General features: G+C 45.2%; 2 protein-coding genes across 3 annotated transcripts in view; both read right to left on the minus strand.

Moving 5' to 3' along the window:
• The window catches only part of LOC119187647 (uncharacterized), an 87,708-nt gene extending 82,117 nt beyond the window's left edge, over positions 1-5,591 (minus strand). For both annotated transcript variants that reach the window (XM_075878476.1, XM_075878475.1), the window contains exon 1: positions 5,375-5,591. The gene's annotated coding sequence lies outside the window, so the exon portion shown is untranslated. The remainder of the gene's footprint in view (positions 1-5,374) is intronic.
• A 3,177-nt stretch (positions 5,592-8,768) lies between these two features.
• Positions 8,769-15,732, minus strand: part of LOC119187656 (pancreatic lipase-related protein 2) — a 29,904-nt gene continuing 22,940 nt past the window's right edge. The window contains exons 5-7 of the mRNA XM_037435741.2: positions 15,197-15,449; positions 12,909-13,106; positions 8,769-9,068 (exon numbers count right to left, since the gene is read on the minus strand). Coding sequence (XP_037291638.2) covers positions 8,827-9,068; positions 12,909-13,106; positions 15,197-15,449 — 693 coding nt within the window. The 3' untranslated portion in view covers positions 8,769-8,826. The remainder of the gene's footprint in view (positions 9,069-12,908; positions 13,107-15,196; positions 15,450-15,732) is intronic.

Genomic DNA, 15,732 nt, shown 5'->3' on the forward strand with positions numbered 1-15,732 from the left:
GGCTCTACCAAGATTTTAAGGAAAAATACGCACGATCAGAAGACAAAGAAAAGAAGCTCTATCAGTGGGAGTCGAACCCACCACCTATGTATCCACAACGGTAGATGCCGGGCATGCTATCCCCTGCGCCGCGAGTACATGTTTTGTAAGCGTTAAAAATACGCTTCTTTATATCCTCTCTCAGAGTTCTTGGTAAAGTGCAGAAATGCATCATGACCATAGTATTCACATTTATTTCCTTCAGAGCATCGTTTCTAAGCGTGCGTCCAATTCGACGCGTCTCCAATAGGAGAAGTGCAATTTTGTAAATGCCTTAACAGACCCCTAGGTGGCGACCTTACCTCAAGCGTCGGCGTCTCTCATTGCATTCATCCCCGCGAACCATAGCTCTGCAATCTCTGGAACGCGTCTGTTTCGCTTGGATGTATCTCCGCGTTACCCACTTAGCGCCCCAAATAATCAAGACCGGCCAAGGCGAACAAACGACGCGCGTTGTGTCTCCCCCTGGTCTGGCAGTGGTGTTCAACATGCTGCGAGTATGTGGTCTTACCCGAAGTTAGGCTTCCAAACAATCAAGATCTTCAAGCCGTCGCATTGCTTTTTCTGGTTGCACTCTCACCTTTAACTGATACAGATACCACAAGCACCTATGACCATAAGGGTTTGTTTATACATTAATGATAGATGTTAGTCATCGGGATATAGATGTATGACTAAGCGTCAACATGAATGCATCCAGGCTAAGCGGTGCATAGCTGTCACACACCAATATATATTGAACAATCTCACCCATATCAATGTAGAGTAAACATTAAAGTACTTCTGTAAACACAAGTTTTACTTTCGTGTTCTACCGATTCCTCTGAGGAGGGGATCAACCATGTTTATCTGTGTTCAGACTGATTGATTGATATGTGGGGTTTAACGTCCCAAAACCACCATATAAATATGAGAGACGCCGTAGTGGAGGGCTCCGGAAATTTAGACCACCTGGTGTTCTTTAACGTGCACCCAAATCTGAGCACACGGGCCTACAACGTTTCCGCCTCCATCGGAAATGCAGCCGCCGCAGCCGGGATTCAAACTTGCGACCTGCGGGTATCTGTGTTCAAGGAGCAGGTGCAAATCAATCTGTCCCCTAGTGAGGCATGCGTAATAATGAGATTGCGGTGTTGGTCAGCGTAAAACTGTATAGTTTATTATTACGTAATCTACGTGTCTAACGTCGCATGAACGGCTCTACAAAATGTGGCATGCTAGACGCGAATAGGACCGACAGCATGCTGTTCATGATCTTGTTAAATTCGAATAATTTCCGAGATGCACTACGATATTTTTATTGAAGTTTCACTGCTTAAACTTGCAACTTTTGTATATGACACAGTAAATTTTGGGAAAGTTGAAAGGTAGGTGTGTGTGTGTGTGTGTGTGTGTGTGTGTGTGTGTGTGTGTGTGTGTGTGTGTGTGTGTGTGTGTGTGTGTGCGTGCGTGCGTGCGTGCGTGCGTGCAAAAGTCATCCTAACGTTGTTTCCTTCACGTTATTTCTTAGGATTTTTTTTTCTATTCTTTAAATCGAAAACGAGAGTGATGCTTATATTTTATACACCTGTATTGAAGATGTCATTATGTTTATCCAGCATAACCACGAAATCGATCTTAGTGGCCATGACCTCATTGTTCATATATCCACTGAGGAAGTGGCTGTATTCTTTAATAAACTCTTGCTATACTCTGTGGTGGCCACATGCTATACTCTGAGGAGTCTTTCTACTATAACGATGTCCACTAGCTTGTGCCCATCTTGGGCGTTGTGTGGTACTTTATTTTTATCACTTCATTGTGCATTGCCATTTGTTGCCTGGAAGGGTACCTTCATATGTAATAAGTGTAACTAACGCCCAAGCGAAATTCGGAGAAACTGTGCGGACGAGACAAGATTTTACGCTGGTATGCTTGGTTGTTAGCAAGTTTTATTCGGGTTGCATTTATCAGATATGTCGGTCATTTCATCGCAGACGGCCTGAAGGAGTTCTCAAACGGATATCCTCCGTTCTTTTATAGCTTTTCAATAGTATCTTTCCATGCACGTGTCATTGTTCTCAAGGTAGTAACTAGGCAGGAAAAGCTCTGCATCTTTCATTTTCCTTATAGAGCCTGCTGCCGAAGATGTTAGGCTCGTACACATTTTGATCTCTGACCGCGCCGACTGCAGAACTCTGAGCTCGTCCAGCTTCAAAAAGTTCCTGGCTGCTGCTTTTAAAAAACGTGAGCACCCAGTAGCTCATATTCAAGCAAAACAATTGTCAGAACTGTCAGAAATGTCAGCGCTGATGTTGAACGTTCTGTGGTGGGTGATTCACCTAAAGCAAAGCACACTAACTTGTGATTTAAATCTATGCACCTGAGGTGCGACACACTGAAACTGTCTCTCCCCAACCCTCTAGAAATTCTACTAACAATTTTTCCCCCTCATACTCTGACCTGAATGTTTAAGCCAGTGGAATTTAACTTTTGTAATATAGGAGTAACTTGGGTGGCAGTCAAAGAAAAATTGCACAGCTGAAAAAAATTGCATGAGAAAAATAGCTTCGCTGTGACTCCAAGTGTTTGAAACACTGAAGTGTTTATCTCTATAAAGGTGACTTGTATATGCAAATGATATGAATTAGGATTCAGAATTTCATAAATTCAAGTGTCCTTACGCAATATCACTTCTCGTTGTTTAGACTCTGAAGCAAGAATGGTGCAGCGTTTTTTTTTTTTTTTTTTGAAGTATCCTCTGCACTCATGTGTGCCAGCTGGCATATTAAGCAAAAGCTTTATACTATAAGTAGCAATTTAAGCTAAGCCAACTCTATAACTCAACAAAATGGTCAATATATTTTTGAAGCTATTGCATTTCTAATGTATTACTTCAAGTATTACCGTTGCTAAAATGATCCGTTGATTGTCTTGTCCGTTCAGCTAAAAGAGAAGACAAAGAAAACCAGCTTCTTTCTATATCTCTCGTCAACACTCGCAAGTTTTAATATCACACCAATATTGTGAAACCGGAACACAATAATACATGTCCGGTGAGATTACAAACTGCTAGGCAGTATGATTATTATTGCTCATACCCAGCCAAACATGATATGAGAGGAAATACTAAATAAGACAGGCCAGATAAAGCAAAGTTGTTCTTAAGAACAAAAAATTTAAGAATTGGTGGTCCTGTTATGGGTATTCTTACAATGTAATAAAACGGCATGGAATGAGACATACCTTAGTTGGAAAGACCAAGAATTAGTGAATCATTTCTGGTGTCTACATCAACTGTATTTGCGTAGCCAAGCCTGGGCAGATAGCTCCAAGGGCAGTCTTTGTGTTTAAACGCGTCAGCAATGTTCAGTCTGTCTTCATGGAGGATATAAACCCCTACTGCAAACCATATAACAATATTTGTTTAGATAATGCCGGCTAGGTTGATTTCGCTGGTGTATCTTTAGTGTAATTGTAAATGGCCAGCTCATAGCCCTTTAAACCAATCTTAAGTTATTTAAATAGTGCACATGTAACAGCGATAACAACCAAAGCATTATTTATCTTAATGGGCTGTTACATTTCGATATGCGCTCGGGTGTTCAATTTCTCAGGTCTGCAGCAGTGATACACAGGATGGATGAGAGGTTTGGGTCGCCACCCATTTCATACGTGTCGCCTGAAATCATTGGAGTCGCGGGCATGGTCCAGACAAAATAAGACTTCAAATTTATTCGCGAGATATCGCACTTACCTGGGTGGAGGGCATGAAACGCTGTCTTTTGGGTGACTGTCTGCCACCAAATGGCGTTGCTGTTTTCATTACTCTGGCAGCAGCTTCTGCAACACCACTCGTTTTCAAGGCTTTGCTGCTTTAATGCGAATGTCTTAGCGCAACTATGCATCGGAACTTAATGGCGCACTTTAGAGGTGGCGTGCAAGTGGACAGAGAAGCACGGAAATCCTCAGAGATTAGATGGAAGGTCTGCAGTCACGAGTGCTAAGGCACGCCTCGCAGAGTTGTACCCGGTGTGGCTGGCCGTTGCTTGAAGAAAACGGTGACCCAACACAATAAGGTTCCACCTGGCGGCCATCGAGTTTCCATGATGAGCCGTAAAATAGAAGACGATGTGGGTTGTTTACGCGGCATCCCACTAAATGGAAGCCCAGCCCAGTTCGGCCAATTTCAGGCGACATGCACTGCAGCCCACTTCATGGTGTGTCCTGGGGCGAGATTCCTCTCTAATGCACTTCTCACGGATCCGTTTACGAAAGTTGCCGCTGCGGCACGCAATGCGAACGCGTTTCAATGGATTCAGTCGTGGTCATGCGCGGTCGACCGCGGAGAATCCACTCGCTGGAAGAAGGATCGGTACGAAATTGAAGATCTGGCACTACAATTTCATAACTGGAACGTAAACAAAGTGGTGACTGGCGCTCAACTGAACACGGATTACTTGACAAACTACTTCCAGCTACGCCATTAAGGTGCGCATGGTAATAAATTTGCAAACAAAGAAGCTATGGTATGTAGTAAATCACCTTTGCGTGCTACCGAGATAACAACATAAATAATATACCAGAGACTCAATGTTGACGTTCATTTAAGCAGAGAGATCGTCTGCAGATTGCGTATTAAGTAGAAGGATGATAAAGATAGAAAAGATGCAAGGTTTGCACTTGCATTCGGACTTCCGTCAACAATAAAGCCTCAGTAAACGATACACTGGCTTAACCTACTTCTCCACGCATGACACTCTCGCCGCGCATCCACATCCTCACCACGTGACGTATTCGTGATACTTAACGTTCGTATTATAGCGGTCAAACATCAAATATGCCTCATGAGTGATGAATGATAGCACTGTTCGAGGTTGCCTAGTTCGTAGTGAACAGTGCGGTCGTATGCTTACTGAAAGTTCTGATAAAATACTTGTGGAATGTAGCTCTTCTCCCTCCTGGTAAAAGTTTATTAGTACTTCAATTCTTATTCTGCATTACAGAGCCTCGGCCATTTTCTTCCAAGTTTTCTGGTACGATGATTAATGCCCACAGTGCTAAAGAACATCATCGTGCTTCTGAAAATCTGTGGCTCCTCTTTCGTGCACTGCCAGCATACACCCTGGACTGTGTGGCGTTCACACTCCAAGGTGCGTTTTCTGCACGGAGACGCGTAAAAATTGCGCGGCTCATGTGACATAACACACACAGTTTCAATTTGTTAGCCGCAAATAATCGGCGATTGCTGATTCTCCAAACACGGACACTGGGCGCTTTGTACATTTCAGCACGCGCATTATTGTTTAGCGTGGATGTAAAAGCGTCACCATCAGCACGTGGGGTCAGAGCTCACCTTCGCATCAACAGGATCCGGGCAGTGTCGTAATCCACAGTGGTTGGCACTTCTCGCGGTTGGACAACCGAGGCTCGCGGCGGCGATAGAGCAGGCGGCGTGACCCGAAGGCTGGTCGGCGGCTTGCAGGCGCAGAACGGCGTGCGCGGTTCGCTGGTCGCCTAGTGTGCTGCCGAAGCCGTTGTCCGACAAGGGGAGTCGTTCCACTTTGCGCCGGTGCGCCACCGCCGTCGGGGGGAGGCGAGCAGCCGCGAGGGGGACCGGTATAAAACGGCCGGCGCTGGTAGTGCAAGAGGCACTCCCGCCCTTCCCCCTTCGTACCCCCCGCCAGCATCACCCGAGGTGTGTTGCAGGTAAAGGGGCGAGAGGGGAAAGGCGGCCCCTGCTAGTTCTCGTTCCGGACCTCCGGAGCCACTTTTGGGCCAGAGAGGGCGCGAGCTTTTGGAAAGCAAGATGCGCAGATGATCGCCGTTTCTAGAGCACGCACTCGGAGGCTTTTGCATATCGCCGACCAGCCGGGCGCGCACGTGAGTCGTCGCACAGTGTGTCGCGGGCGCACCTCCTCCGTCTCGCTCTTGCCGGAATGTTCCCCTGTCGTCGCCTCAGCTACTTCTCCGCTAGCTCGGCCAAACTGACCAAGCGTGGAAGTGAAGGGACGTTTATTTTCCTTTCATACAAAGTACTGCAGTGTTTCCCTTCGTTCTGTACGTGTGTCCGCACGGGCATCATCACCAGGAAAGAAGGAGTAGTGCCATTTAAAAATGGACTTTTTTTTTGAACTCCTCTCTCTGCTAGCACAAATTGCTGAGAAGTCAATTGCTCATTTTAATATCCTATCCAGCAGATAGAGTTCGCTTCTATTCCTTAAGCGCATCCGGAAACATCGAGTGATTTTTTTTTACGTTACTTGCACAAATGTAAGCTTGGCAGCAAAATATACATAGTCACTGCACCGCTCCAGCAATTTTCTTGTTACCAAGAGAAGAACGTTAACAGCTCCTTTATGTAGATCGCCAACACTGCGCTGCTATTCTTGCGTAAATTTTCTGTGAACGCCACCTTGTAAGTGCGAGCGAGCTTAAAAAAAGAATATTGAGAATTTTTATATTTGTGATTCTAGCAATAACCGAGGCTCGTGGCAGCAAGAAGATGATATAAGACTTCGTTTATTTCTTTTGTCCGCCTGGTGTCGCGTAAAACGCTCATTGGATAGCTACGCATGCTTTCGGATGTAGCGACGCGAATCTCGTATTTGGGTATGCACACCGTCCAAGTAAGGTTAATGGAAATGAGATCCAATGACCGTCAGCGTGAGCTGTCGATGAATGCATCAATACGGTGAAAGTATCCGCAGGCGTAGCAGTCACGTAACGGCGGCTGTATAGTGCTCATTCTTCGGGCTCTCCTGACGATGGAAAGCACGTGTTTGCCCCACGATGTAAACCACTTGGTCGGAGGGGAGCTGCACGCGAATTAGTCGGCGGAAGTTCCGCGCGCTGCCTTCAAGCTTTCAGCTCGCTCCACGACAGCTGAGTGCGTTTCTATTATGCATATAAGTGCACCGTTGCGTGAGGAAATGACCACGAGAGGAAGCGTAGTCTTTCCAGAGACGCAACGGGTGTTCACACATTTCTGTATTTCTTTTCCGTTCAGAAAGTTCTTCCGCAATAAATAAATCGAGCAAAACACGGCACTCCCCTCAGACCACATAATTCGTGCAGCAATGAAATGGCCAATTTAAACTAAATTACTGCATAATCGTTGTTCAACTATACCCAGTTTAACTATGTCAGTTAATTGTCCTCCAACAGTGTCGTGACCGTACGGCACACTTATTCTTCCACACAAGCACACACGTGATCCGCCTGCGTAGAAATGTGGCCAGCAAAAAAATAAAGGGTGAAAAAAAGAAACAATCATTCAGGACTCCTAATAAAATTTCACCACCCATATATGGCGTTTTTGTTCAGTCCATACGAAATAGATGCAGTCAGTGAGATATGAGACGAAGGTTAAACACGCCTTTTCTCTCTATTTTTTTTTTACAGCGAAAGCTGTTATGAGATCACTTTTCGGGTCACGCGCAGTTGCGTGTTGTCCGCCGCCACCGCCACCACCACCACCGCTACCGGTGTCCGTGACCACATCGCGCAAAATGAGGAAAAAAAAAAAACTTGCACCAATGACATAGTGAGGCTTGAACCTGAGTCCCGTGGGTGCCAGCCCAATATTCTACCAATGAGCTACACTGGTGCTTGTGACTTATCGTCAAACTTGCCTTAGGCAGGCTTGATGTCGGGAAAGCTATCGCGTTATTATGACTTAAAAAGCGTTTTAAAACAGCGAAAGAACAACCATTCATCACACAATGCGATTAGCATAAGAAGTGGGCCATCCGATGCTCCAACCCATTACAAAATCTTGTTCTTGTTTCCCTATTAACCGTGCCGCATACCCACTGCAGCCATAATTCCTCGTCGTCGTCAGCCACTGCATGGGCAATTGGGAAGTGTTTCGCAATTCCTTGCAAGTGTTTAGCGGATACCGCGCTTCTCAGAAGAATGCCGAAAAATAGAATAGCGAATGCCAGCCTGCTACCGAAAATTTTATTATTAGTGCCCTAGTGGGTATCAAGCAAGTCTGCTTGCAGTAGTTACCCAATGAGGGTTTTCAAAAGGCTATGAAAGACCGCTCTTCTAGCTTTCACTGTGACTGTGCTGCGCCTTCCGCGCAGGCCTGATGTATTTTTTTTTTCAATGCCAGTGCAAATGCTCTCTCCTCAATGGGAGCCGTCAGTCCGCTTCAGTTCAGGGAGTGGTCGTGATGCGACACCGCACGAAGGGGCAGGGCGGCTTGCATCACACGTGGGTCCGAGTGCTTTCACACGGGGATACGATAGGCGTGCTTTCTTTCTCTGTCTGTCAGCTTTGTTCCTTCGGGCGCTTTCTATGTGATGCAAAGCAATGCCGTCGCCAGCTCACAGCACTCGTGTGACATTTCTTTAGGGCATCGCATGCAGCAGCGTCACAGTGACGCATCTCCATTAACTTCCAGCATAGCACCCCGAATGGACACGTGCTATGTAAAAACAACGTGCCTCTTACAGAGCCAGTGTGACCATCAATATGGTAAACATGAGGAATGCAAGACGCCGCCCCACGGACCTGTACCCAACCAAACGGAATAGTACTTCATCTGATTTCTGTCGGGAAGTACCACCTAAAGGGTACTTTACCACATGAACCAGGCACACGCAAAGGTTAGGTGATGGGCGAGAGTAGGAAAGGGCTTGAGGTGAGTGAATGGCTTAACCAGGTGCATTTGGGGGGCATTGAAAAATAGAGGAGGCGCTGGTTAAACGAAAGGTAAACATTGATCCTTAAGCAGCGCAGTCTATCCGGCGAAGCGGGTCATCTGTTTATTCTTGCCGTGTGTTCTCGTTTGGCAGCTCATCACATATTCATTGGCAGACAAAATGGTGATTCCTCGTTGGTCTTGGTGAACTGAAGGCCCCTTCCAGGCGCTTGATTGCTGTAGTAACCCATCTCACCACTGGGTTGACCAGGATCACAAAGGCCGCTGCGGAAGGCATCGATTCCGCCCTTGCACTTATATGTCAGGAAGCGGCACTGGTGACGATACTTGAGAGACTCAATGTAATAGAGTGGGGCCCGACCATGATCGCAGTCAATCTCTGGAATAGAACGCACAAAATAGTGCAAGTTTGGAGACTGCTGGAATACAGCGCGTCGTGCAAATGAACTTAACTCGATTGTCGCTGATATTATATGCTGCTGATCATTATTAATAAGAAATTTCTAAATCATTAATTATTTCTGTAGGTGCACCGTACAAGCCGTTGGATGCAGGTTGTTTTGTTTTTAAAAGATGTCTGATGCCGTTGGGGCTATTTTTTATTTAAAATAAAAAGATATTGTCAAATTGACCAACTTCAAGCGCATGCAAGTAATAAACTACGCTACATCACGCGTCATGAGTTTACTTTTTGCGTGGTGGTGGTTGGCCAAACCGAAATGTGCAGTCGACTACAGATAGTGATCTTTTATCTATGCAGGAGCAGCTTGAGGCGACTGCAAATTTACATCAATCATTGGTAAACACCTGATTTTTAACATTGAGCTTCACGTGTATAGAAACAAACACAAATGCGAATCGCGACTTATTTGTAGATGTCAGCTAAACATCCACAGAGTCACGAAGTGTCATGAGCTGAGGACAGCAATCATTGAATTGAATCGGTCCGGAAACTGTCTGATCCCTAAGACCTGAAATATGGACCACTGTGCTCAATTTGTGTCCGGGCTTAGATTTTTTCTTTTGACTAAGGGTCTATAGTTTAAAAGTCAATTTAGTCTACACTTAGCAAATTAACATGCTTATACGTTTTCAGTAACTATCTGTATATAATGATTATGTGAGTTTCTTGTAAAATTTACACTTATAGGACGAAAATACTGAGAGAGCAGGAGGCTTGCTTCAACAGATTGCATTAAATGCGAAGTATTTCTTAGGGAACTGCAAGGACACTGAGAGCATCTATCTATCTATCTATCTATCTATCTATCTATCTATCTATCTATCTATCTATCTATCTATCTATCTATCTATCCCCAGCCGCCTACGTCTGGCTGCCCTCGTGATTGCGTCCTAAGCATGGGGTAGACCAAAATAAGTATGAGTGGGTGAGAGGGTTGACATGACCAGCCAGGGATATTCATTCCTGGCTGGTCATGACATGAATATAGTGAAAATCCTGTCGCGTACGCCCTCGAACCCTTTCCTTCAGACACGTGTGACACATACCTGTGTACCACGGCCGTGGTAGGCGGGTATGTGCCACAGGGGATTCGAAGTTTATATTAAGTGGGAAGCATTTCTTTGCGTAGTGCAGGTACATTCAGCTTTTTTATCAACGTATTTATCTCTATATCTAGCCGCCTACATCCGGGTGCTCTCGTTGTCACCTCCTTAACTGTGGGTAGACAAAAATTAGTATTGGAAAGTAACAAAGTTTTACGATTGCGTTTGACGAGTCCTGAGATGAACAAAGCAAAAATCTTGTCGCTAAATTCGTGAACCTCTTTTGTCTTTTTGTACAGGAATGTACGGTACATACCCGTATACTACAGGCCGTAGTATGTGGGCATGCACCACAGTTGATTGGCAGTTCATAACTACTCATGAACGGTGAGAACAGACATTAGTAATGTATGTGCGAGAACGTAAAAAAGCGGATATCGGCAGCGTTTACCCTACGAATGCAAAGGTTACATATCGAGGTCCCAGCAGGAACCGAACCCGAGCATTCTGCGTGGCTATCAAGTATTGCATCACAGAGCCACGCCAGGTCTCGAAACCGCTGTTGAAAAACACCTTCTGAAGAGGCAATGTTGGTGAAACGTCAATTGTAGTTGCTCTGCTGGCTATCCTTTTAAACTTTACATATGTACTCCTATCACACAGGCGTCACGTCGGCTTAACCTCAATTGTACATTAAAGCGCCTTCCACTTAAAATGGTCTACGTAGCACTAGCCAGCGCTGCCATCTTCGCAGGCACAAGCGCTACAGATTGCCGCATACCACTTCTGGTGTCGGTAATGACTATGTCACTGTTGGCATCGTTAAGAGTATCGCTCATTAGCTCACATGCCGTGGATATGTTCAGTGTTACTAAATACCTCATTTAATAAATAAGAGGACTGGAAGGAAACCTTCAAGAACGGTGATCTCTATATAGATGAACAACTAAGGGCTGTCCAAATGGCCCAAGAGCGGGCGGAGGACCATGGTCTTCCGGCCACAACGTGGGTTGCCGCCCGCAACTACGAGGCTGTATAGCTTCTTAGGAACCAAATGAAGTTTGTTGACTGACTGACTGTTGGCGTCGTTACGCAAGTGGAATCAAGTTGTTATATAAGACATATGCGACGGTCATATGTCTGAGCGTACAACATTTCTACATCTCTCTAGCCTGATTTCGTAACGTTTTACTCAATGAAAAATTCGCAGATTCCACGTACTGGGGGAATCGATGACATGCGAAGCACGAATGAGGAAGGTTCATATTGGTACGCCTAACACCAACACCTACATGAAAATATGTAACTTTAAAATGAGCACAACGGTACGAGGCGAACGTGAATTATGCTTTACATGACTTCCATGTCAATATTGTCATGTTTGGATGTGTCATTTACATTCGTCATCCATTCACGTTACGTGATACGAAATTTAGCCTCACGTAGCGTGATATGAGGAGCCAGTGAAACTGCCGCGAGCACGCTATGAGCGTAGAATTTAGTGATGTTGTACATCACACGCATATCACCATTATCATGTGTGGACGTGCTATTTAGCTTCGTCGTCTATTTAGGTCATGTGATACCAAATTTGGTATATGCGGAGCTAGCAACACGGCCGCGAGCACGCTATGAGCGTATCATGTAGTCATGTTGTATGCGACATGCGTATAAAGATTATCATGTTTGGACGTGCCGTTTACCTTCGTCGTTCATTAACGTCATGTAAAACCCAACTTGTTACATGTGCAGCTAGCAAAGCGACCGCGAGCACACCATTAGCATGGCGTGTAGTCATGACTGGTCATTACAAAAAATCATGACATGCATTTCATGATTTCTGTGTTATTGTCTGTCACTTATGTTCGCCATGCAGTCATGTCGTACCACACCGGTTTTGCTAAATGTCATGTGAACGAAACCACCGCTAGAGCAGCAACACCATGAAATGTAAATCGTGAGGTTCATCACATACATGTCATGATTTGTATGTTATGACCACTCACTTACGCTCCATATAGCGTCATGTTATTCCATGCCAATTTTAGTACTGATACCATTATCGAGATGGCCAGGAGAGCCAAAAGTCGTAGGTGGGTGGACGGATGGATGGATGGATGGACGGATGGACGGACGGACGGACGGACGGTCGAACAGATGGATGGATGGATGAATGGATCTGCTCAAAGTCTCACAAGTTCGCTAAGGAATGCACAACATCAGTTCCCATGCAACGTCGGAACTGCCTTTTTTTTTCTAGAATACATTAGGCCTGTATTACCGCTGGACTAAACTACATCCGGCGACTGTTCTTGTTTTTATATACGTGACTTTCGCACACTGATTCTTTATTACCTGTATTCAATAAGTTGGCCAGATTTAGTTGCCGACATTCATGTTGACACAGTGCAAGAAAGCTACGTTCCACAGAGAAATCTCTAAAGAATTTCTGGTGGTGGGTGGTGACTCACAGGGGCGTTTTTCTTGAAGTAGCAGAAAGGTTGAACGAAAATCGCACAATTAAGCTAGACTGCATGGCGCTTACGTGAACAAATGTGTGGGCGAGGTACACCCATAATGTACTGCGCAAAAAACATTTCCGCTTGTCTGCCCTTTTCTTTCCTTTCGTGTCTCCGTCCGTTTTTTGCGCAGTACATTATGGATCATATCATACCAACTCGCCCAACTAGCCATTCTTTTGAGGTACACCCACCGAGAAGACCTCCACATCCGGGCTGATCTCTTCCGCCGTTTGGGTAGAAATCGACGTGTCCGTAGGGCTTGCCCATGCCGAGAGACTTTTGCAGCACTGTCCAACCCGAACTTGTGTGGATGGCGTCGACGAAGACGGCATCGGTGCGTGACACGTACACCTCGGACTGCTCGAACAGCGGCCGTGCCGCATCCAGGGCTGCATGCACGCGCAGCGCATATGATGAACAAGACGAACGGCAGCTAAAGAAAAGCAGCAGCTACATATGTTCATTCCGAGGTCAACAGCTTGATTCTGGCACTGGTGGCTTCATTTTTATTTTGCGGCAAATGGTGCCGTACAGAAAGATCTTGGCGGCCTCTTATTGAACCACGGGTGGTCGAAGTCAATAGAGAATAGCTCTTTACAGCATATATAGCTATACAAGCGATACTTTATCCATTTTTTAATTTTTTTGTCGGGATGGGAAAGTTAGAGCCCTTGTGTTTCAATGTTGCATCTCTTGGTACTCGTTTGTATAAAAAAAACCGTTCCAGGCAAGTGCTGTCAATGGCGTCCTTGAGCGTGCTCAGAAGCCTGAAGATGCTCCTAGTTTCTAATTTTGGCACACACGGACGCGGAACAGCTGAAGCAGGAAAACAGGACCAATAGAAGTTAGGAGCATCGTGGAATCTCATGTTTATGCGACAACGGCTCGAGGCTATGTAGACTAAAGATCATCACTTATATCTCGGTGGTGGTATCCCAGGAGCAGGATATTTACGGCTTAAACGGGATTATCACGGCACGGTGAAAGTTCAAGATAGAAGAAAAAGAACGCCAGTACAAGGTGCAATATGTTATTTCTGTCAAAAGTAGCACACAGTGGCACGAAAAGAAAAAAAAAGTTTAATTGAAGTAAACAGACTCTATCTCTCTCACACACACACTCTGTGTGTGTGTGTGTGTGTGTGTGTGTGTGTGTGTGTGTGTGTGTGTGTGTGTGTGTGTGTGTGTGTGTGTGTGTGTGTGTGTGTGTGTGTGTGTGTGTGTGTGTGTGTGTGTGTGTGTGTGTGTGTGTGTGTGTGTGTAAGAGAGAGAGAGAGGCAGGCATCGTGTTTATTAGTGTGTCTGTTGCCTTGTATTTCATGCGCATTACGATTTCAACATGAATGCAAATATGGGTTAATTGGCGTAGCGTCCACCAGGCGAAAAATATAGCGAAGGATCCGTTTTTTTTTTTTTTTTCACCTACGTTTTGACTGATGGCCAGAAAATACGATTGCAGCAAGACGACTTGTAAAACTGTTGGTTAATTCTGATGGCATGCTATCCAAACCCAAAATTACCGCAATGCAGGGTTTTCACGCCGATTACATTTACACATATAAACCACTCGCTTCCTTTGATGCATTTGTATTGACGGTTTCGAGATCGCAAGCGTTGTGCCCGAGCTAAATTTTCAGTAACCTCATTTACCAGCTCCTAAAGTCGAAACTTAGAGGACGTTTTCACGTGTTTTCAAGAGTAAGGAAAGTCTCCCATTAGTTTTTTCAGATAAAAAGATCGTGCGTAATGTTTAAAAGAATCTTTTTAAACTTTTATGTAGCTCAAACAAAGAGTTATTTGAATATATTTTGCCAAGTAAGGGAAGGAATGTGTAGAAAATCATCGGGCTATTTTCTAACGCTCTTCTTACCCACCGATGCTAATAGGGCACATCGGTTGTTGAAACCGCATGTCATCAAGGTAAACAGTGAAAGGGTCTATACGACGAACGCTTCGCCGTTTGTATCACCATTAGTCAATTCTTCGCCGTGAAGCGCTTCCGTCTGTATGACCGTGTGCCTTTCTAGTATATAGTCCGTGTTCACAAGCGCTATCGTTTTCAGAATGCGTCGCCGCATTAGATGAACATTTTCATTGTACAACGTCATTGTATGAGTGCAATTACTGGGGCTTCGCAGTTGAAGAAATTGCTGAAAACGAGAAGAACGCGTTTAAACATACACTGTTCGCGTAAATAACATTGCAGCGAAGGATACATGGTGCTCGTCATTATTTACCAATGTAACGCAGATAAGCGCAGTGCTACTGAGCGGCTAATTACACCTGCTAGGCTCTGGTCGTACTTCTCCTATAGAGCGCAAGCTCTAGCCTGTCCCCATAATGGTTTGAACAATAAGGACACGATTTCTTGCAAAATTTCGCCTTCGCAGTAAACGCTAATATTGGAGTGTCACATTGATTCCTCCATGAATCACCTGGTGAGAAAAGTATGACGCGTCGTCAAAGGATACGCGTCTTACCCGAAATTCTTGCTAGCTTTGTCCCAGTCTGTTTTTTGTAGTGACGGCCCGCGAAGCCGCACACTTGGGCGCCCAGGCTGAAGCCGACGAGGTGCACATTGGTGGCCGTCACATTTCCACCAAATTTCCGGGACAGCTTCTGCACAAGCAGAGATATCTGCCGGCCCACCAGGGCCGTGTTGCCCACAGCTGTTAGGTACAAGGGTGACCGGCAGCCACGACCCCAGTCTACGATCACCACATTGCAGTCTTTCTGCATTCAAAGGGTGAGCAAGAACCTTAATGCAGTGTCCATAAATGAACAGAGAAGCCATCTGAAGATTAATCGTGATCTTCAATTTAAGGAGAAAATACTGAATGAGAAGGCTTCATACTTAGGAAGCTATGTTTTCTCATGCCATAACAAGAACATCAGTCTTCAGATCTTCATTGTCATGGGCGGTGGGATCTTCTAGGCTGACTAAAATTACCAAGAATTTAAATACTAACAGCTGCGAATTCTTGCCGCAACTGATAAAATATGCAGTGCAACGCGC

The sequence above is a fragment of the Rhipicephalus microplus genome, chromosome X (assembly GCF_043290135.1).
Source record: "Rhipicephalus microplus isolate Deutch F79 chromosome X, USDA_Rmic, whole genome shotgun sequence".
NCBI lineage: Eukaryota > Metazoa > Arthropoda > Arachnida > Ixodida > Ixodidae > Rhipicephalus > Rhipicephalus microplus.